The sequence below is a fragment of the Acipenser ruthenus genome, unplaced genomic scaffold (assembly GCF_902713425.1).
Source record: "Acipenser ruthenus unplaced genomic scaffold, fAciRut3.2 maternal haplotype, whole genome shotgun sequence".
Lineage (NCBI taxonomy): Eukaryota > Metazoa > Chordata > Actinopteri > Acipenseriformes > Acipenseridae > Acipenser > Acipenser ruthenus.
Window position 1 is genome coordinate 399,746 of NW_026708822.1, and position 23,620 is coordinate 423,365.

General features: G+C 38.9%; 2 protein-coding genes and 1 pseudogene across 2 annotated transcripts; all 3 read left to right on the plus strand.

The window, feature by feature from the left end:
- The first annotated feature begins 302 nt into the window (after positions 1 to 302).
- LOC117399991 (TBC1 domain family member 2A-like) lies at positions 303 to 6,201 on the plus strand. The gene is made up of 5 exons (XM_059021830.1): positions 303 to 533; positions 1,146 to 1,420; positions 3,930 to 4,319; positions 5,777 to 5,887; positions 6,130 to 6,201. Exons 1-5 carry the CDS (start codon positions 323 to 325, stop codon positions 6,133 to 6,135), a joined length of 993 nt encoding a protein of 330 aa, XP_058877813.1. The 5' UTR covers positions 303 to 322; the 3' UTR covers positions 6,136 to 6,201.
- Positions 6,128 to 23,620, plus strand: part of LOC117408671 (TBC1 domain family member 2A-like) — a 61,845-nt pseudogene continuing 44,352 nt past the window's right edge.
- Positions 10,876 to 14,244, plus strand: LOC131736193 (TBC1 domain family member 2A-like). Its single transcript, XM_059021831.1, has 4 exons — positions 10,876 to 12,034; positions 12,264 to 12,449; positions 12,821 to 12,943; positions 14,204 to 14,244. Exons 1-3 carry the CDS (start codon positions 11,819 to 11,821, stop codon positions 12,935 to 12,937), a joined length of 519 nt encoding a protein of 172 aa, XP_058877814.1. The 5' UTR covers positions 10,876 to 11,818; the 3' UTR covers positions 12,938 to 12,943; positions 14,204 to 14,244.

Genomic DNA, 23,620 nt, shown 5'->3' on the forward strand with positions numbered 1-23,620 from the left:
CGACCAAATTGTGTGTGGGGTGGGGTTCTTCAGTTTGTGATCTGATGGAGAAAAGGGTTCCAGGGTAGGTGTTGTGTGCATGCAAAACAAAACAGCTGAACCGGAATAACCCAATTTAAATTATTTATTCTAAACGCTTACAAAGTGTTGCTATACTCTTGTAACCACCACATATTTTTTCATGTTCTGCCCTTTAACCTGTTATGTAAACTAGTCAGCCCTATCCAGGCAGCTGCCTGTAAGCAAGAGAAGCAACCAGTTGAGCTTTGGATTTTGTTATTTGTTGTGTACTACTTTAGTTTGTGTGTGTGTGTTTGTTTCTATGCATTTAGTTTCGTTTTCTCTGTACTTTGCCTTCAGAAGTCAGTTTGTGTTTCCTCTGCCTTGCCCTTACAGGAACACAGTCCTCAATATCTGTGGAAACAAGCCAGCTCAGGAGCTGAGGCGGAGTGTGTTCAACTTTGACAAGATTCAGCAGTCGGAAGACTGTCCCTGTGAGGATCCTGTGACACAGAAACTGGGGGAAACAACAGGTGCGTCCTTCAGTTGACAGGAAACTGCCCTGCAAAGTCTGTGTCTCTGCTTAGTTCATGTCTGGATCAGTTCAATGCAGGGACCACCACAGTGGCTCTGAAACTATTACATTCTTCTCATGCAGGGTAAGAACTCTTTCTGCTGTTATAAATGTGCAGAGGTTTCCTGTTCCTAAAAGGTGAACCATGCAGGAGTAAAGCTTGTTAATAAGATAAAGAATGAGTGTCAATAAAGCCTTTTTTAAAGAAATTTCTAGAAAACTCACTAGATAGCTCACAATTTCACCTTTCATTGAAAACAACAGCTCTTTTTAACAACTATTTTCTTTTGCAGCAAATTGTAGTTTTGGCTAGGCACCCTAGAATTAACATCGGTACTATGGGTTCTATGATGATTTTTGTGTGTATAACAAATTTGAATTCCAGAAATAATCATTATTTTCTTTTTTTTGTTTAATGATTATGAAGGGTATATTGTCAGGTAGGTGGCTCCAGAATAAAATAAAGAACCAGCAAGTTTAAGAAAAAAAAAAAAATATATATATATATATATATATATTAAATAAATATTCATGCATTTCAAATGCTTTCTTTGCTTGCTCTCTTTCCTAGCACCTCCAGCACCGCCTGTACCTCTGACACCCCCAGCACCTACAGTCCTTTCAGCTCCTTCAGTTTCTTCAGTTACAAACGAGTCTGCGCAGGAAGCAAAGACTGGAGGAAAGAGTTCTCCATCAAGCAGCATGAACAAGAGGGAGAAGAAAATGACCAGTTCTCTTCAGCCTTCTGGGGAGAAGGTGTCAGGAAAGGAGGGGAGCCCCGTGGACAAACTATCCAGACTCCAGCACGAGGTGTTCACGCTCACTGAGGGGCTCAAGTCACAAAAGGTATATGTTTGGTTTGGGTGACTGAAGTATATTTAAGCACATAACAACTGATAACTGAGTTATTAAATAATATGTCTTGTGAGGCACTTGTACAATGAATGATTGAACCTTATAAATGTTTCCCATAGTAAAATCATAAAGCATAGTGGTACAGCATAGGTCAGCATTGTAAAGACCAGCTAGGTATGGTAAAGCATATTAATAAACATGGAAAGCCAGGGTACACTGTGGGAAAATAACAGTCTAATCACAGGGAAAGCATGGGAAAACTGTAAAAAATACTGTGCAAAAACACAGTGGTAAACCTTTATAAAGTTGTATGATAGTATTTAAATATGATGTTGTATCTATAATAAGCATGGTATGAACGATCATAAGACAGAAACAGTGGATTAAGTCAAGCAGTTACATGAAGTAATACAAACTCAAATCCAAGACCAGCAATAATTTTGCCTAAACTGATTAAAGTACTGATCTACTGTATTGACTGTGTGATGTCTTAACTCTTTTTCTATGCAAGTCAGAAACCTGCATGCTGACCACAAATTGGTTGCTTTACTGTGCATTTTCTTTCCTCTTTGGCTAAGGTGTCACTGGGTGTGAAGGCAAACGCATTTAGCAGAATAACTCATGCATTACCTAACAGGAGAGCTGATTGCTGATAATCCAAATTGTTATAAACATGGTGGTATGATGTTCTATAGTAGCTGTGTATGTAAAATAGGGTTGAAGGGCACTTCTGAAACAGTGAAGAGAGTCTGTTGTTGCTTCATTGTCTGTAACTGAAACTCTTGTGCTGTACTACTGTTCCTATGAATCCATAAAGGTTACAATGTAGATTTTTTTTTTATTATTTTGTCATCAACACATAGAGTACAAGTGTATTAAAATACAAAATCTCTGGGGCCCCCGAAGGGCTCAGCTGGTAAAGGCATGAGTGCATGGTGTGCAGGGTGAGTCAGGAAGTCAAGGGTAATTTTGTGCCCTGTGCAGGGACTGTTTCTGCAGGGCTAGATCTAAACAGTCACAATAGAGCTCCTGAATGCAATTCTGGGTTTTCGCTCATGACTCCTCTGTATCTTATGATGATAAAAAGACAGCTTACATTTTTGCCTGTATGGTCACAAAACTTTCTTTTACATTTTTATGAGCTTCAATAAGCATATTTTATTGCTTCCCAAACATAAACTTTAATCTTGCATCGCCGCCTTCTTGTTTCCTGTTAGTAACCCATACAACTTTTAACGCGGTGCTCAAATGCACCTGATCTGCAACATGCAAGAGTTTGTAGCTAATTGTATATTTGATCTAAAATTAGACCAACAGACACAATCTTTATTTGTGCACAGAATTTATTGTGCATGTGCATTTTGACTTATTTTATCATTAGTTTTTGTGTCTTGATTAAAGACACGGTTATCCTGGACCTTATGAAACCACTTTACAAGACACCATTGCTCATTATTATTGTAATACTGGGACAGTATTTCCAGTGTTTGGTACTTTTATTGCATTATCATTGTTTTCTTCTTTCAGAGTACAAAGAACAGAGCTGCAAAAACAAGGTCTTTTTTGAGCCTGTTAAAAACACACAAGTTAAGCTGATCTCCTGAATGGTTTGAAAAATGACCACCAGCAGGCAGTGTGCAGGATTTTCAGTCATTTTGCTGGTCTTTTCTAAAAACACTTCACTGAATTCATCTTTTATAATTGGTTAAAAAAAGGACATTGTTATTGAAATAGTAGGCTGTGTGGTCCAGTGGTTAAAGAAAAGGGCTTGTAATCAGGAGGTCCCCGTCTCAGATTCCAGTTCAGCCACTGAGTCACTGTGTGACCCTGAGCAAGTCACTTAAACTCCTTGTGGTCCGTCTTTCAGGTGGGACGTTGTTGTAAGTGACTCTGCAGCTGATGTATAGTTCACACACCCTAGTCTCTGTAAGTCGCCTTGGATAAAGGTGTCTGCAAAATAAACAAAATAGTAATAATAATAATGTCTGATAATTGGTTTTAAGGCCACTGACGTATAATATAGGGCAGAGCTTCAGAGCCTTTTCTCATATGCACTACTAATAAATACTGCAACAGGCTGTTTTTTAGGGAAAATTGCATTGTACAGTAGACTATTGCATTGTACAGTAGACTATTTGAATTTACCTGTAGCCATAACTGTAATTAAATGCATGGTGTTAACAGCTGTTCTTACATGATAAGTAAAACAGTATTTTTTTATTCAAAGGGATATTACAGATTTTTCAGGAAATGCAAGAATCAAAAACCTAAAACAAATACTATACCAGGCATTTTTAGTATGGTACAGTTTATTATCAGTACTCTAAACAAATCACTAATCTGAACAGGTCTGATCCCACCTGGTTCAGATTACAAAGAAAGTACAGGTGCATTATTCAGGGACCACCTACAGTATAATTTATTTACGGGACCTCCAACACAGCTCATGAAGCTTCACCTTTAAGAGTAAATGACCATAGTGTTTTTGTTTTGAAATCAGGAGCTGGTGCAACTCCTTCACAAGGCCCTGGAGGCAGCAAAGCAGGAGAAGAGGACCAGCAAACAGTTCCTGGCAGCAGCAGGGGAGCAGGAGCGGCTGGAACTGGTGCGGCACAAAGAGAGGTGTATCGCGGACCTGGACGGCCGCCTGGAGGCCCTGCTCAAAGACAAGGAGGAGCTGGAGCAGCGGCTGGCCATGCAGGACTGCCAAGTGAATGAGCTGCAGCAGCACGTGCAGCTCATGATGGAGAAGAACAACGCCAAGCAGGAAGTCATCCTCAAGCTCTCCGAGCAGGTGGCCGCCTGCATGGCTGACCCCCAGCGTACCGTAGCCAACTCCATGGGCACAGAGACCTTCTGCAGGCTGCAGGAGAAGATTGAGCACCTCAAGGTTATTTTAAAAGTTACTTTTACATTACAGCCATGGGAAGTACGTCAACTCTTGTTTCAAGAAACACGGATAAAACCACACTCTTTTTTTGGTTTTGTTTGACCACCATGTAATCCTGCATGATGTGAAAAAGCAGTAAAGTAACTGATCCATATTTTCACTGCTGGGGTGTCACATACGGTATTCTGCACCTTCTCTGCATCCAATAAGCATTACAAACATGACATCTTAACTAGCTTTTATTAGCATTGGAGCAGACACACAATTACTGTTTGCCACTCCAGTCTAAGAATGATTCATTTATAGTAGAACCGGTCCAGGGGTCCAGTGAATATATACTAATATTGTATCTCAGAGGAAGTCGTTTTAGTATATTGTAGTTTCTTTATTAACGTCGGGGCATTATAAATGAACAACGTCAGGTACATCAGTGTGCCTAAAACACCAAAGTATGACACAGCATGTATTCTATACAAAAAAATCTGTGAAAATGACTGCACAAGCACTGAAGTACAGTATTTCTCAGTTTACAAAACAGCATTCCAAACAGTTCTTAACGTGCTTTCTCAGTGTATGCCAAAGTAATCTGACAGGTTTTTTTTTTACATTGTGTGTGTGTTAACCTGAGACATAAACAACAACAAGGATGCACACTTTTTAACAGTACATTAATTTTATGAATCCTTTACTTTTCTTTTATTTACTATGGTTAAACTGGGCAGTTATGTGAAGTGACAGCGTGTACAAATTCTGACCTGCTAAGAGCTGAATTTACTGTTTTAGACCCATAATAAAATGTGCATTGGTCAGTTTCCATCAGCACCATTCAGTTGGTAGCAGCATATGTAAGTCACACATGGCACAGGTCCATTGGGTAATGATGGTGTCATATCTTACAGGATCAGATACGACAGGTTCGACTGTACTTTGTATCACATTACTGTGATTTTGTACTCTATAGGTCAGGCTTGCACAGTGTTAAATTATTATAATAACATAAACATACTGTATAAAAAAAAAAGATCCCTGTGTAACCCCAGGCTACTAGGCATGAGGGGGTACACTGCTCTCTGATAAAAGTTAGGAGACCAGTTATCTGCTTATTAGCAAAACTTAAATCCACTAATATAAAGTCAAATAATAATTCCAGACACGTGATCAGTTGGCCAACTATTTTTTTCTTCTATTTCTTTGTTATTAGAACAAAACAAGTATATTGTTTTTGTACAGTGTATTAATTGACATTAGTTAGCCACACTTTTTTTTTATGTATCCCAGCGATTTTCAAACAGTGTTTTATAGGGTACAAATGAGTACAATTATGAAAGCAAAGAAAAGCAGTGATCAGTCAGGACTAGGTCAAACCTGTGCTCTTAATAAATAGAGCTCACAGTAGAAATGTTTTAAGTACAACCACAGATTGTGTTCTGATTTCATTCGTTTACTCTGTTTACTAGGACGATATAGAGGCGCACAAGATGCAAAACAAGTTCCTCAACTCTGAAATCTACCAGCTTACTAAGCTGTGGAGGAACAGTTCAGAAGAGGAGAAGGGCCTCCTGATGAAGGTATGTGCTTTACAGCTTGCTGTGTGACAGATCTGTACCCATTTAACCATTGTGAAAAAACATATATGTTCAAAAAATATATTATCCTTACCTACAAGTCTTTAATGCAGTATCGTCACTGTGTAAGGCTAATATATAAGTGACTTTATTTAATACTAAACATCTTATTTTCAGCTTTTATAGCGTAGGCCCCAGATTAATAGTAATAGTAATGAGTTTCGTTTATTTCTTTTTTCCTATAGCTTTAACCACAAAACCACAATGAGATCTGTGATTTCGCCTAGAGACATCTCTGTCTGCACTAAGAAGCCAAAGTAAATTAAAGAACAACTAGCATGCTGGTACATTATGATAAAGCAAACTGCTTAGTGACACATGGATTGCAAGTGGTTCTAATGTAGTGACGCAAGCTGGTGACCTACTGGGCACTATTCTTACACAGTCGAACGCAAAAAACAAAACAAAATAAAAAAAACAACTTTAGATTCACTTTGTATCATTTTCACATCCTGGTAACTTTTTAAAAGTTTAAAGCATTCATTTGGCCTCCTGTTTAACCACAGTATTTCTGCAGTTTTACCCATGCTTTTCCCATGGTTATACAATGCATTTATAATAATTTACCTGGGTTTACCATGTTTATTAATATACTTTTATTATTAATTATTTCTTAGCAGACACCCTTATCTAGGGCGACTTACAATTGTTACAAGATATCACATTATTTTTACATACAATTACCCATTTATACAGTTGGGTTTTTACTGGAGCAATCGAGGTAAAGTACCTTGCTCAAGGGTACAGCAGCAGTGTTCCCCAGCTGGGATTGAACCCACGACCCTCGGGTCAAGAGTCCAGAGCCCTAACCACTCCTCCACATACCTTCTTACCTTGTTATTGTAGTCTAGTATCTGCATAAATAAAGACATAGGCAGTCAGTATTTTTGGTCAATGATTTGCTTTTTTTGCAGAGATACTTCCTCTGTTATGTTTCTCTTTAGTAATTTGTGGTTTTTCTTTTTTCATTTTATACTGTACTTCCCTTATTTTTATAATTTTCTTTGTACTCCTACTTGGTTTCACTCCTTGTTTCTTCTTCTTAGTTGACTGTCATAGTAGTTCTGACTGGCTGGCTGTTAGCCTGGTCAGCAACCTCGGGTGTGTTCATGCATTACTAATTAAAACCACAGAGAAGTTAGCAACTGAGCCAGCTCCAGTCTCCCAGAATGAACAGATCAGACTGACTGGGATGTTTCCCTTTCATCTCCAAATTTAGGTCTTCTCTAGATGCAGAAAGCAAATTGGAAAGATATGTAGTGAATTCTAAATACAAGTACAGTGCTGTGAATGTAGGGCACTGTTCACAAAAACACAAATGCCTGGTTTGCAAATTAAATTAATGTTTAATCTTGTTGACCCCAATGTGTTCTTTGGGGTGGGTCAAGTTGTAGCTGTTTCTGTATCAGCTTGATCTGTCCTAGTGCCTGCGTCATGGCTCCATATAGTGATATCCCCTGAGTGCACTGTGCAATGAAACAGCTACTGGCTGGTATGATTGCAGCAAATTAGATGTTTTATCTATCTGGTCTGATTGGCAATGGTTTTAAATTATTTTAGATATATTTAGGATCAGACCATTTTTGTGACATGAAAAACTATTGTACTACAGTAGAGATGTTTCAGGATTTCTGGGAGCACTTGAATTAATAGGTATCACATTTGATACCAGGGTGACTCTGGTTTAAAGAAGAACCAAATGGCAAAAATTGTAAAAATAAATAAATAAATATAATTACAGTTGCAGGTTATGCTAAAACTGCTAAAATTGCCAAAAACATAAACGCTTTGATTTCCGAATCGTAATCGAAAAAAAAAACATGTATTGTACACAACAGTTTAACTTTCAAAGAAATGACCCTTCACAGCCACAGTGTCCATAAGCACTCGGGTGACACACATATTGCACTGTAGGAAATAGCAGTCTTTTAATTAATATAAGCAGCACAAGGGAACAAGTGAACACTGCAGCGAAGAGGATTTTTAAATAAAATTAATTTAAGGAGCAGAAGCAAGATTATAATTGGAATGGCTCCATCAGAACTGTAAAATTAGTTATTTGGAAATGTACTAGGTTCATTTTTACATTTTAATAAACAAGTTCAACCCAGTTAAAAAGTAACAGGGTGTAGAAACCCTCTGCCTTTGGACTGCCCTGTCTTGGAAATGAGTGGGAGGTTGTGGGAGGGTTACTGCTTTCACCAGCTGCTGTGTTTTGTTTTAATCCTAACCCTAAACCTCTCTTTTGTGTTGCAGTGTGCCTACCTGGAGGCCAAAAACTGCCAGATTGAGAGCAAGTACCTGGTCGTGCTATGCAGGCTGCAGGAGAGCAAAGGGCTGGACAGCAGTCAGCAGGAGATGGTGAAAAGGCTCATTGAGGACGCACTGCAGGGAGACAAGAAGGATGTCTTTAAACTCAACCCTGTCAGGTAAGACAGTACTGACATTTCCATACCGGGGTTTCACAGCGAAAACTTTTTTCCCCCGGTTACTTTCTTGTTTTTTTTGTTACTAAGTATATTCAAATATTTAAAATGCAATTCTATTGCTAAACTGATGATGTGATTGCAAGCTACACCAGTTCCATTTTCATATAATACCCTCATATCCCGAACTGAAATACCAAAACAAGCAAAGGATCAAAATGTTAATGTTGGTTTGTTGCAATTGTGATCTAATAGGTGCGCAAATGAAAAGCCAAAAAAGAGCTGGAACTTACAGTAGTTTCTGGGCTTTGCTGTCTATGATTTTCTATGTCATGTGCCCTGCTCTTTTAATGTGATAATTTAATAATTGAAAAAAATACATATTTTGTTTATGTCACTTCTTTAAAACAAAACAAAACAAAAACTCTTTTTATAGTATTGATTGTAAATTGAACAGAAAATGTTTGTTCTGCTGTTCGAGCGATTGATGCAAGCAGCTGAAATGAGCTTGCTGTTAACTGTATAGTAATCCACATCACAATACCACTGCACACCTTAGCAGGCAAAAAGAAAGGTCAAAGATTGGATTGACATTGAACTGCTCCCTAACCAACCACATAAAGAGCAATGTGCGTCAATAAACACTGCAATTCCAGGACCATATATAAGGATTGATGTTAGGCAGTGAAGGTGTATATATGCCCAAAAAGCAGTCAGAGGCTGCAGCAAGTCTACAGTTTATTTAGAAAACTCCAGGATCCTTTGTTCATACATAAGGCCCTGTGAAAATAGTGTGTTTTTTTTTATTTTTATTTTTTAATTCAAGGCAGTATCACGGGTAGTGTCTTATTTTGCAGATTGTGCACAGAACTATTTTATAAATTATGTGTACAGATTATTATTATTTTTTATACAGCAAATAGATTGATAAATGCACTGACATCTTCAAAATCAACATCAAAGTTATTCAAGCACTTTACAATAGCTTGTGAAACGGTGTTGTCATTAACAGCCTGTAGGTAAAGTGTATCTGCAAGGACAGCTTTCAGTTCTATGTTCACCATTTAGGCCCTGCAAAACAAATACAATGTGAAACACATATTGCTATTGGGCATCAGTCGACTCGTCAGTGACCATTGACAAGCAACCATACTGTTTTACTAATTTAATAATCTCCTGCTTGTGATAGGCAACTTTAGGTAAGTATTCACGTCTCAGCTGGGCTGATGAAGGAATCACTCCACCATTTGCTACACTCAGTATGAAGAAATTATGTAACTTTTGGTTGTCCAGTTTTTCAAGAGGGATATTTGCGCAAACAAACATCCCTGTCAGGTCAAAATTTAATGTGTTTCGTGCTTCACGGTTTTCAGTGGACTTTTGGAACATGGAAGTTCACGTTTTTGGTTTCTTGGATTTCCGCCTTTCTCTTTCAGTGAATACTTGAATCTAAATGCCTGTCAAGAGATGATTTGCAGTAACATTGCAGGACATACAGAATAGCTTACCTCCATCGTATGAAATACAAATAATAATTATAAGAATATTGAAAAAGTTCGCAATTTCTGTGCAGTTCGTGAAATCTCGATTTACACAGGGCCTTATACATAACCCTAGGCAGGTTAGTTTCAGGCACATATACCATTTACACATAACCCTTTCCTGGTTCTTGTACTGGCTTCCAAACACATTTACCTCCTCCTAACCGTCAAACTTCAGCCCACTCCCTTCTCTCCCTTTGTCTCTCTCCGCCAACTGTTCCAACTCAACTAACTAACTCAATGCTCTCCTGCAGCGATGGGGAGGAATACGCTGGCAGAGGGGACTGATTAGAAATATAACAGTACAACTTAACATAGAGGTTCATTACACATAACTAAATCACAAAAACCTGGACCATGCACCTACTATACAATGTTGTATGATAATTTAGGGAATATGTGAATACTGCATGTTACCAACATCCTTGTTTAACTTTCTGTTCCGTCCCAGTGAGTACGACGACTATGGATTCAAGACCATTCCTGATTATGAAGTAGAGGACGTGAAGCTCCTGGCCAAAATCCAGGCCCTGGAGATCCGTTCCAACAACCTGCGCAACAATGAGATGGTGGACAAGCCTTTGCGGACCAGGTGGGCTAACTACCTGGCCAGCCGTCCCTTGGACCAGCTGGCTCCATCCCCGGAGCTGAAGGGCCTGATCCGGTGTGGGATCCCTGTGGAGTACCGGGAGCAGGTGTGGCGCTGGATCGTGAGGACACGGACGCAGGTCTATAGGAAGCGGAATCCCAATCACTACCAGGAGCTGAGGAAGCACTGCGAGGTGTCGGAGCACCCGGCCTCGCGGCAGATCAGGCTGGACCTGCACCGCACCCTCACCAGCAATAAGCACTTCTCCTCGCCCACCTCTGACGCAGTCCAAAAGCTGCAGCGCATTCTGCTAGCCTTCTCCTGGCATAACCCCACCATCGGCTACTGCCAGGGCCTCAACCGGTACAGTACCTTTTGTATTGAAAGTTCTTAATGCCATTCGCTCATTTTAAGTAGTAAAAGGTGTTGCCAAAAAAGACAAAACACTTTCTTGTACTTCTTGGACATGGACTAGCATAACTTATCCTTTTCTAAAACAGAGAATAATGCCTATTACCGGTAAGCAGTGCCACAGGTAATGGCAGCATTACCGGTGTTTAACATTTTAGAGCACTTCGTTGGAGGTAGCTATGCCAGGACACTATACTAGAGCAATGTGTTGTTGTATTATAAATAGCAATAAGAATACACATGCAAACAGTGTTTATTTATTAATTTGAGAAATTATGACACCTAGTGGTTGTTAACTGTGTTGTGTATTCTTAGCTACTCATCCCTCCCCTGTACAATATATCTTTTTCTGGAATCACAAATATACTGGCCCAGATATGTTCTTTAATATTCTACACAACTGTAAAGACAACTGTGGTGGAAAGCACGAGTGGCCATATTCAGGCAGATTAAAAATAATTCCGGCGCCTCCTCAAGACTCACCTCTTCAGACAGCACCTGTAGAAACTCCTCTTTTCCATCTGGACACTTATCACTCTTCCTTAAATGCACTTTACTTGCTCTTATCTGCTCCCTATTTTACTGCATTTAACCCTGTACTTTAGAGTACTGTAATCTGTCGAGTGTCATTTAATCTGTAGTATTTTGTATTTAATTATATCCTGATGTAACTATCACTGACACTGTTATCTGTTCCGTTATTGAATCGTAATCGTATTAATACTTATACTGATTCTTGAAATGTATTTTTGTCTACGACTGTAAGTCACCCTGGATAAGGGTGTCTGCTAAGAAATAAAATAATAATAAATACAAATAAGTGTATAATTTACATAATTTCTTGCTAGTTTCATACATCAAATTCCTCTGAAAATTTATTTCAAAATAGGGCCTAAAATGTGTAAAAATGTGGCTTGGCACACCTATGTGTCCCCCTTTTCTTCTGAATATTAGCAGCACACTTCCAGTGGAGTCATGTGGTATGTGTGTTTCCTCTTGCAGGTTGGCAGCTATTGCACTTTTAGTTCTGAAGGATGAAGAGGATGCCTTCTGGTGTCTGGTGGCTGTTGTTGAAATCATAATGCCACAAGACTACTACAGCAAAACCCTCACTGCCTCTCAGGTTCCTGTTATGGAAATTGGCTAATTTGTCCATGTCTCTCCGTTATTACTAAGAAAATGTTAAAATATTTGTGACATTGCTTGTCAGCCTATAGCTGAGTTTTAATGCTATCCCCTTTGCTTCACCAGTAAGTACTGTGGATGTGTTAATTCAGGCAGTCATAGTCCCTATTTGTTCTAACAGCTGAGCAACTCATGCTGCTCTAAGCAGAGCTCTTTGTTCCTTGCAGGCTGATCAGAGGGTGTTCCGTGACTTTCTTGCTGAGAAGATGCCTCGCCTGACGGCCCACTTCAAGGAGCACAGCATCGATCATTCCCTCATCACCTTCAACTGGTTCCTGGTGGTCTTCGTGGAAAGTCTGGTCAGCGACATCCTGCTCAGAGTGTGGGACGCTTTCCTCTATGAGGGCACAAAGGTACAGCGCTGGCTGTGTTAGTAATTGATCCTTTAATACCCACCCCCCCACCACCAACACCACCCACACCACCCACACTTACCCAACTGTGTTGAAACGTGCTTAATACATTTTTCAGCACAAATTGTTGAGAAAAATTGTCTTAACTTGCAAACATGTGCACAGTATGTCACACTTACATTGTAACAGCTTATCCAATTATTTTAAATTATAGTAATGACATTTTAGAGAGTTATAGAGAGTAAAAATGAAAAACATGGAAATAAGTTAAATATAATTAATTATAAAAGGGCTCAGTCCAGTGACGACTTGATGAGCGAAAGTATCCTTCTTTTTTAACCTGAACAGTATTTCCTTCTTTCTGTTTCCAGGTGATATTTCGCTATGCACTGGCCCTCTTTAAGTACAATGAAGAGGACATTCTAAAAATTCACGACAATCTGGAAATCTACCAATACCTCCGTTTTTTCACCAAAAACTATCTCTGATGGCAGGTGAGGCAGAATGAGGATGATGATAAGACGCATCAGACCAGTTGCTGTCAATCACAGACTGTATAAACAGTTCACACTCATCTCACTCACTCCAGTGACCATGCTTTTAACCACTAGTAAAGTTAGTGATTTCAATAAACTGTCTTGTACCATTTTGATGATGGTAAATGTGAACAGTGATTTTGCAGTTTACTGAGCTTTACCATGCATCCACTATGAAACCGTAAGTCCTTCTTTACCATTCACTTCCTACAGGTAATGGAGCCCCCACCTCACAGACCCACATAATGTCCTCTTTGCAGCTTAGAAAACAGATGTACTGTATGTATAGCTGTTTAATGAACAGTTTGCAAGCAGATTATTAAAGTGTTGAACAATTTAACTGGTAGGTCAATTGGCTGGTTTCACAGGCCCTGATTAGCACTAATCCTGGACTACCTATTGTTATCTTAGGTAAGGTAGTCCAAAATTAGTACTAATTGTAGTTTGTGAAACCAGCCGTTTAAGATCCTATTAAAAACAGAATTTTCTTGCCATTAGGTCTTAGTAGTAAAAATAAGTTATCCTAAGGATGAATAATTCTAAGGTTCTGTTGCCTTTTATTTACTGAAAACATTTATTTTCTGTTATCCTGTAGCACGGAACTGGATCAATCAGTCTGCTTCTCTTGATTTTCAGTGAAATAACTGGGATTATATGATAATAATTTGGCAGAGCTTTCTCACAATGACTGTAAAGCAGCAGAAATATGTTTCCATTTAGTTCTCAAAGCCTTTTCATTGGAATTATTGATCCAATCACCATGTTTCTCCTCTGTCCAGCCACTAAACCTGAAATACAAACACATTTATTTAGATGCAGCCATTCATGCTTCAGTATTAGACAAGAATCCAGGCAGTGCCGGCTGTGCAGAGACAGGGGGCCATTGACTGATTTGGACCACCTGAAGATTGATACACTGTAGAAGTTAATGGGTTCAATATCTAAACAATTATGTTAGAAAATTAGCAAGCAACAACTTTGTATGTCAGACTTACATTTTTTGTTCCTGTTAGAACTGTGCATTGTTTCTCAAGTGTGTATGTTTGTCTTTTTGTGTCTTTTTATGAATTTAATTTTGGCAGGCCCATATGTTGTTGTTTATTTATTTATTTATTTATGTATTTTTTGAAAGGGAAAAATGCAGAGTTCCCAGGTCCTTTTAACTTTGCAGTTGTTTCATCAGTGGCATTTTGTTTTCTCTGTATCTTCTGTCATTAGGAAACTAATGAACATAGCATTTAATGATATGAATCCCTTCCCTATGAAGCTGCTGAAGAACAGACGAGAGTTTCACATGTAGAGCCTGACAGCCGAGCTGCTGGAGCTGGAGAGGATACAGAAGGAATTTGTGAAAGAACAACAAGTGGAGCGCAAAGACAAGGACCTGGACACTGCTGTCAGCGAAGACGAAGAAGTAATACAGACTGCAGTTACCTTGCATCACACGTCCTGACGTTATTGAAAAATTACACATCACTGATACTATTTAAACTAATTTGTTTGCCTTATTATTCCCTGCTGTGGAATATAGTGGGGCTTACATACTGTGTATGTCACACATACATCTAACTGTTATCCTTTGTCTGTTGTTGAGTATATAGGTATGTCAGACTTACATTTTTACATGTACAGTTCGGCTCTTATTTTGTAATGGCGCGTGATGTACCGACATACTTGTTTTAGAGTCAACAAATTAAGTTTACCAAACCTGTCAAAATGCAGAATATTAATGGAAATAGGTGTGTTGGTAATACACACACACTACATCTCTGAATGCTTGACTTCAAATCCAGTTTTAGTCACACATGAAAGGAGTATGGTGGTCCTAAGCCCTCGGCTTCCACAAACACAAAACCAACACACAGTGCAGCACAATTGGCACAAAGGGCAAACCTGTTTCTTATCTCATAAAACAGCCTTTTACTATAACTGTCATCTGTCAGTCTCTGAATTTCTTCAATCAGCAGTTCCATTCCACTCAGATCAATTTAGTAAATTAATTATTTTGTAGTTTCCCAAGAAAACAAAAACTCATTAGAGATCTTGAAAATTAATGTCTTGAAATGTGATTAATTTAGGCCAGGCTAATCTGAACAAGTACAGAGATTCCAGTTATTTTTCAGACCGGCAACCAGATTCCAGATTTTCTAAACGAGACTATCTCTGAAATAAACTTATTTTTTATGCATTGGTTGTTTGTTTATATTCCTGTAAATTGCATAGTTCAGTTATTGCTAAGTTAAGAGAAAGATGTTGCTTTGTTTAATTATGTTAAATTGTATGGCAATCCTTCATGATTTGCATGAATTCACTTAGGTTTAGAGGTACAGTTTTAATTCATGGCCCTCTGATAAACCTAAACTAAGTGACGAAAGCAAAAACACAAACGTTTTTTTACTGAAGCTTGAAAAGAAAAAAAAAGATGAATACAGTGCTATATATACTGTGTGTGTGTGTGTGTGTGTGTGTGTGTGTGTGTGTATGTATATATATATATATATATAATTGATCGCTACATATAGATTTTTCAATGCTGGTAAAATGTTGAATTCAGTAATGATTTTAAAAATGTTTATTTTTTAATTTTTTAGGGATGCAAGACATGTAACAACTACGTGTCTAAAGTTTTTAAATACCAACTGTTAAATAAATAGAATTATGGATATTAATATGTTGATAGTAGGGATAGCTTTTGTTACTGGAGCATGGCTGCATTGTCTATTGCGCTGAATTTTAACCAATTTTAACAGATTGTTCCCATTATTCTTATTTTTTATTTTAGCTTTTCTCTTCAAATATTTTTTAGAAAACAAAAAAGCACAAACAAAATTTCAACGCGTTTCGTCTTATTCATGAGTAGACTTAATTTGATACAGAGGAACATCCCTTTTTTATTTTCCACAGGTGATTAATCACCTTTTAAGAGATGGCTCACAACAAACAACACAAACAACTCTTGAGAAGGGAAACTTTTGTGATATTTTTTTTAATTCTGTTCCACCACATGGCCTTAATGAAGACTTTAAATATGGGTATTTTTTGTAGAATGTATGTTTGTATGTATACAGTATATACCTCTGTTCATTATTCAAGTTGCAGAGTAAAAAGAAAAAAGTAACTTAGTAAAAGAATATTTAGTGGTATGAAACGTACAGATTGAGTGTTTAAAATAATATAAAAAAAGTATGGTCTTCTGCCTTCTGTTGTCATTTCTGTACCTAATTACTTATTAATTTCAGTTGTTTTTGATTGTTCTGATTGTCAATTGAAGGTTTGTGACGTAAGGTGATTAATCGCCTGTGGAGAATTGAGTGTAAAAAAAAAGGGGTGTTCCTCTGTATCAAATTATGTTTATTCATGATTAAGACTCTGTCGAAACACGATTTTGTTTGTGCTTTTTTTGTTTACTAAAAAATGTGAAGAGAAAAGCTATAATAAAAAATAAGAATAATGGAAAAATGTGTTAAAATAAATTATTTTAGTGAAGAATGGGTTGTCTTTTGCACTCGAATCAATGTATAAGGGCCTGTTGGCAACCAATACAAGCTGCCTTTATTTTCTCAGGTGTTGCCAGGTTGATTACCTGGTCAAAGACTAAACACATACATATAAAACATTTAGAACATATTTGTATTCTGTATTTGTATATTATGATATTTGATTGGATTTTATATGTACGTATTATTGCACAATAGGGAGAATTAACGAGAACATTTCTAATATTTAGGCGTTCATTTTTGTATTGCTGTTTTATAATGTGATAGCAATCTGAACTATAGTCAAAGTCTCTCAAAGTGAATTATTATTTTAGGAAAGTATTACGGCACAAGCACTTATATATTACCAGTGTCACTCTCCTCACAAGGTTAAACTGTGAAACCCAGAACATACTTTAACTGGCTGAGATGAGCCCTTTTCAAGGCATTTTCTCTGCTGTATAATATAACAGAACTTGTTTTTTGATGAAATGGTGTGCATTTTTTTTGCATCCTTTGTGTAAGGTATTTGAACTGAATAAACATCAAATACTGGTATTATCATTGTGTTGTTTTAGATTTGTTAAACAAAATCTTATTCTACTGAAAATATTTTTATTTTGTTTCTATAAAGGTTTATATAAATACAGTAATAACATTTGCTGACACTGCAGTGGAGAAACACTTCATTTATTAATTTGTCCCACAGCAAATTCAGAAAAGATTGTTCTACAACAGTGTTAATATCTCCCTTTAGTTTACTGATAATAAATGTTAATAAAAAACATTAACTAATATTAAACTGCTGAAACGTCTGTATTTCTTTTCCCCAATATATTTCTGTTTTACTCAATGACATTCCAGTTAATTATTCAACAGCCAAGCTTTTATGTTGTATATCCGGATGCAGTCAACATTTTAAAATCATAATTTTTTCATCTATGTTTGGAAAAGGAGACCGTATAGAAAAAAGGTAGTCGAGGATCAAATGATGATATATGAGCCTCTAATACAATCACTAATAATATATATTGTAGCAAAAGGCTGTCACTGGGACTTTGTGCATGCGTCTGTGCTTGAAGTGCTTTGCAGAGCAAAGTTGCATGGTCTGCGAGCGTGCTTCCCATGCGTAGGAGCGCTTACCCTGCTGCAGACACTGTTCTCCTATACTGGATTATTGGTGCAACCTTGCAGGATCATTATATGTACCTTGCAGGAGCCAGGGGGAGTGGGGCTGATATTGGCCACTGATTGGTCGTGGTTAACCTACAATGTTGTACGGGTTGTGGGCTGTAAGAGGCAGCTTGCATGCTAGACAGGAGTGGAGAGTTGGAGAAGTAACCTGTCTTGCTAAGAAGTATGTAGCCTGTTCTTTAATGCAAAATAAAAGTGATTGCTGCTTTTGAAGAACGCCTGTTTCACACTTCCATTCTTACCAAGTCATTACAATATATATATATATATATATATATATATATGTTCTAGTGCACTGATGGTGAATTAGGATCACTAACCACATTGTCATACAGGTTATACAGCAATAACGATCCATGATGTGGTACGGAACAGAAAAGCCAGCGCTCTTCCTGCAGTGATTTAGAGGACAGATCTCAAACCCCAGTGCACTAGAGCGACCATTTTTAAAAGAGCTTTGAAACAGACTTTAAAGTTATAAGTGTAAAAAGTTGTCAGGATGTTAACAATGAAAACAAAAATTAGAGGTACCTTATTTAAACAGTTGTAGCAACAAGTGGGGACATATTTTTTCGGAATACAGTTACTCTTTAAGATTGAGCTTTATGTTAATTAGCCATGAGGTTTTTGAATGCTCTGTACTCCCAACACAGAAGCACATGTGTGTGCAAATATATTTTTCTTATGTGTTTACTTTTCTACCTTAATAGAAAAGTGTGTAATGTGTAAATGTGAAATGATCTTCAATGACCAATTGAAAGGTATTGTTTTTTCTGATATTCATTTATTATACCAGTATTTTTTTTTCTTTACATGGCCCCAGACATCGTTTAAATGGTGCTGTTGAGTTTACCACAGGTTATATGCACCTTTACAAAAGAAAATGTAAAAGTAGCAGCCTTAATATAGAGAGGAGTGTTCTCATTAATGGTTTAAGATTGAGTACTTAGTTTTGGTTTGTATAAACAGGGTGCAAAACGTACAAAAAGATCTGAGACCTGGGTGCTGATTTTGATACTTGTGAGGGAGACGGTATTCAGTTCTGGGCACATATTGTATCAAAGATCCCTTCTATGGGCCGTTTCTATTTTTATCCCCCCCCCCCCACCCCCCCTTTGAGTCGACCAAGGTTCAGCTAATTGGTACATGAACAAAGCACAATCTCGTTGGAGATAATTGCTTCAAATTACAGTCACAGAATCTAATAAGTAAATCACTCCCTACCCTAGTCTTAAACATCTGGTATAAAGAAAAACTTCAAAATGAAATATGAATGCCTCACAGTCAAGGGCACTGTATATTGGTCCTAATTCAAATTCCTTTTGCCTCTCTTACTAAATGACATTCTTCATTACATGTGACATCTTGGCCACTCATTAATGAGGGCATTTAACAGCTCTTTCAAGAGAAGAATGGCCGAAGGGTTACCTACATAGTTTCAGAAACAAAGGTCAAACGAGGGTTAAAGGATTTTGCATTATAGCAAGGAAGTGGACCAATCTTACTTTCTAATAAGGAGATTTTTTTTTTTACTATACATTTTCCCAACATACAATTCCACTTCATAAACAGTGCTAATGTGGCACATCTTTTCTTTCATAGCTTTCAAAACGGATGCAACTAATTGCAGAGTACCAAAATGTAAGGAGCCTCCACCCATGCCAGGTTTCTGTCTCCAGTGAATTGAGTATTGAAAAATTATGCAGTAGGTCTAAAGTATTACTCATTTCTGCCAAGGCCACACCATATAGACTGCAGATCTCCCTAAAGTTTTTATTTTTTTTTATTTTGATTACAGCTACAGATTACAACGGCGTCTACTTGTCCCGTTATGAAAAGATTCTTTAAGTATTTCAGTGAGTGACATCACAATAGAGGCATCTCATGTTACAATACTACATTTATAATTCTAAGTTCATTATGCAAAGCGCCATACCATGATCAATGGGTAGGTATTCCATTGAAATGGACGGGTAGCTGGGAAAGTGTAGGGCATCAACAAATCTTCTTCACAGGCACCTGGAGAGCAATCGTGAATATGAATTGCAGAATATGAATATGAATTACAGATTGTAATACTTCATTAATACTTAGAAACAACAGCCATCATAGAATCAATAAGGGACAGGGCCGCCATGGGCAGCCAGGATGACATTGGACCATCCACAATGATTAGTTGAAGTTCTTGAGGAAAGCTGGTGGTGAAAATCTACTGGTCCTGAATGACTCATCATTTTTTTTTTTTTCAGTTTAGTAGTCACCAATTGTTTTTATTTTTTTCTCCCCAATTTGGAATAGCCAATTATTTTTAGGCTCAGCCCACCGCTTTCTCCACCGCGCTGACTCGGGAGCGGCGAAGACGAACACACGCTGTTCTCCGAAGCGTGTGCCATCAGCCGACCGCTTCTTTTACACACTGCAGGCCCACCATGCAGCCACCTCAGAACTACAGCGTCAGAGGACAATGCGGCTCTGGGGAGCTTACTGGCAAGCCCGCAGGCGCCCGGCCAGACCCAAGCCCTCCCCCGGGCGGTGCTCTGTTAATTGTGCGTCGCCCCCTGGGAGCTCCTGTCCACGGTCGGCAGTGGAATAGCCTGGACTCGAATCGGCGACGTCCAGGCTATAGGGCGCATCCTGCACTCCACGCGGAGCGCCTTTATCAGATGCGCCACTCAGGAGCCCAAAAATGACTCATCATTTCTGAGACTTCCTTATGAAACATAAACTTGTGCAGTCTTTGGAATATAATTGCCTGCCAGTTAAATACTTGTTCTCAGGCCTCTATCAAAGTCACTGACATGTATTATGTATGAAAGCAAACCACCATAGTATTAAACCACCGTACTTTCATTTCTGAAACCTTTTCTTTCAACACACTAAGCCCAATTAAAAGTGAAAATTATATTTATTTTCCCCAACAATAAGGTGAGATTAAATATTGTAATGTCCACTAGGTGGAGACATAATTCAGTTTCTAACACACCAGAACGTTCTTTTTATACAGTATGCACAGTCTTAAACATAAATAATGTTATCTGCAAAAGTGGATTACCATTGTGATATCGTAATCAATATTTCTTAATGAAACTGTTCTTGTTATAAAGTGTATTCTAATAATATTTGTACTTCTTTTTCACATTTTGTATTGTACTATGTTTAGTATTAGATAGTAACTTTGCCTTTGCCACTTGTGTGATATTAGGCTAGTCTTGAGTGATAGTATTATTCCATAATGAACCATGCAGTATCTGCTGTTTATTTTATAGATACTACTTGGGTAATAATATAATTTATTGAACAACTAGGGGACACATCTTTTGTCAAACAAAGCAAACTCACACATAGTGGAACACTACAGCCACCAGCTGCTACTGGGAGCGACTAAGCTGTAGCATGCACTGTAGATAATGGCTGTTCCAGGTTTCCCCCTGATTTGGGATTCTTGGGATATAAAAAAGTCATTTTTAGTCACAATGAGCAAGGCTTATCTGACAGCCTGCTAGAGGCGGATAGGCGCTTAGTTGGCAGGTGCTTCTGCATGGTGTTTCACAGAGAGCAGTTTCAAATGTGCTGACTCTGGAGAACACACTTTACTGCAGATTTCCAACTCTCAACTTCCCTTCCCTTGAAAACAATTTAATTATCTTCACCACAGTAGACCCTATTGACAGTATTGTAGTGTTTCAACAGGAGGCAGAAAACAGGAGAGGCACGCTTGGTTCTTGGTTCGATGCTTTTATTTCCAGACGCTATCTCACACCTACCAGAGTCCACTGCTCTGTCCGCTTCTCTGCATTCTGCTAAATTATTATTATTATTATTATTATTATTATTATTATTATTATTATTATTATTATTATTATTATTGTTATTATTATTTATTTCTTAGCAGACGCTACATTATTTTTTTTTACATACAATTACCCATTTATACAGTTGGGTTTTTACTGGAGCAATCTAGGTAAAGTACCTTGCTCAAGGGTACAGCAGCAGTGTCCCCCACTGGGGATTGAACCCACAACCCTCCAGTCAAGAGTCCAGAGCCCTAGCCACTACTTCACACTGCTGCCCTATACTCCACACTGCTAAATCACCCCAGCCCCCCGCATCTCCTGGATAATCCCCGCAGCCACCTTGTGTCGGAACAGGGGCAGCCGGTGGGGTGGTTCCCGACTGGGTGGGGATCGGCCAGTGTCGATCTGGTGTTGGACCATCCCAGTCCGTCCCCCATCCTCCGGTCTGACTGCAAAGAGGTGCTCAAACTCCTTCTTTCACCCCTCTGTGTTCTGCTCTCGGATCGCGCCCATTGCAGGAGCCCTTGAAAGGGCTGGCATTTACCAGGGTTCCTGCAGTGACTGTTGCGCTGGGGATGGTAATGGTCATCTAGGAGGAGAGACGGCCCAGCCCCGGTCACTGTCCCTGTCGTCCGTTGAAGGAAGTTGAGCCCCAGGATGCACTGATCCTGGACCCAGACCTCCTGGTCGAAGGCGGTCTCACCCAGGTTATGGTAGCTGCCCATCTCTTCCTTGACCAGGTTCAACAGCACCATCTGGGCACCCCCTCTCAGTGCCACCGTCAGTTGCTGTGCCTTGTCGCCCTCGCTCCACTTGCACAGCTTACCCAGCACAGTTAGTTGAGCGTGGAAGGCCTCTCAGTTCGTGGTGCCATCAAAGCTGGGCAACTTTGCGCTCTGCCGTCCTGCTGTACCACCAGCTGGGCCCCATGTGCTCTACAGCTGGTGACCACCGTCTTTTTTGGTGACTCGTCTCTCCTCACTGAACCTGGCCTGTTCCTCCATCAGGCCGAGCTCCTTCTTGCACTGGAGCAGCCGCTCCAGCTCATGGTACATCTCTCCATCTTTTAACCTCTCCTGCTTGATGCTCGGGGGTTCCATCTCAAATCCCGCTCTGACTGTAGCGTTTCAACAGGAGGCAGAAAACAGGAGACACGCTTGGTTCTTGGTTCAATGCTTTTATTTTCGGACGCTAGCTCGCACCCACCAGAGTCCACTGCTCTGTCTGCTTCTCTGCATTCAACCACTTTACTCCATACAACAACAAGATGGTGTCGCAGCGCCTTCTTATAACATTAGCAGCATCCCCCTTATGCAAATAGGGTATCAGGGCTCAGGCACATATCCCATTGGCCCTCATCCACACACTAGGATCAATGGGGACAGACTAATAAAAAACAATCTTAACAGACCAGGGAAGACAAACAGACAGGTTACATTATCATAGGAACACATACACTAAAGGTAAACAAAGCAGCTGAGGAATACAGCGGGAGGGAATAAACACACGTAAACATAGACAGCGGGGATTACAGAACACAAACACAACTGCACGGACCGCTCCGCAGTGGTGGAATGACCTTCCTACAGATGTCAGGACTGCCCAGTCCCTGACCATTTTCCGGCGCCTCCTTAAGACTCACCTCTTCAGACAGCACCTGTAGAACTCCTCTGTTTTTCCCCTTTAAATGTGCTTTACTTGCTCTTATCTGCCCCCTATTTTACTGCATTTAATCCTATACTTCAGAGTACTGTAATCTGCCAAGTGTTTAATCTGTAGTATTTTGTATTTAATCATATCCTGATGTAACTATCACTGACACTGTTATCTGTTGTATTATTGAATTGTATTTTGTCACACTTGTACTTGCTTGAACCAAAGTCATTGTATTTATCTTGCTCTTAATTGTATTATTACTTGTACTGTGATACTTGAAATGTATTTGCTTACGATTGTAAGTCGCCCTGGATAAGGGCGTCTGCTGAGAAATAAATAATAATAATAATAAAAGTATAGCAGGGATTCTGTCCTATCCCTGTGTGATTTATACACAATATACCTACATCATATCTACAATATATTTTGGGACACTTTGGGGACAGACAGATAGACACAGACAGACAGACAGACAGACAGACAGACAAATAACTAGATAGATAGATAACATATAA

What these genes read in the sequence shown, in the direction of transcription:
- LOC117399991 (XM_059021830.1), top strand. Translation starts at nt 323, where the DNA reads ATGCATTTAGTTTCGTTTTCTCTGTACTTTGCCTTCAGAAGTCAGTTT. An exon ending in GAAACTGGGGGAAACAACAG is followed by an intron (nt 534 to 1,145) that starts GTGCGTCCTTCA and finishes TCTCTTTCCTAG; the next exon opens with CACCTCCAGCACCGCCTGTA. An exon ending in AGAAGATTGAGCACCTCAAG is followed by an intron (nt 4,320 to 5,776) that starts GTTATTTTAAAA and finishes TCTGTTTACTAG; the next exon opens with GACGATATAGAGGCGCACAA.
- LOC131736193 (XM_059021831.1), top strand. Translation starts at nt 11,819, where the DNA reads ATGTGGCTTGGCACACCTATGTGTCCCCCTTTTCTTCTGAATATTAGC. An exon ending in AAACCCTCACTGCCTCTCAG is followed by an intron (nt 12,035 to 12,263) that starts GTTCCTGTTATG and finishes TGTTCCTTGCAG; the next exon opens with GCTGATCAGAGGGTGTTCCG. An exon ending in TCCTCTATGAGGGCACAAAG is followed by an intron (nt 12,450 to 12,820) that starts GTACAGCGCTGG and finishes TTCTGTTTCCAG; the next exon opens with GTGATATTTCGCTATGCACT.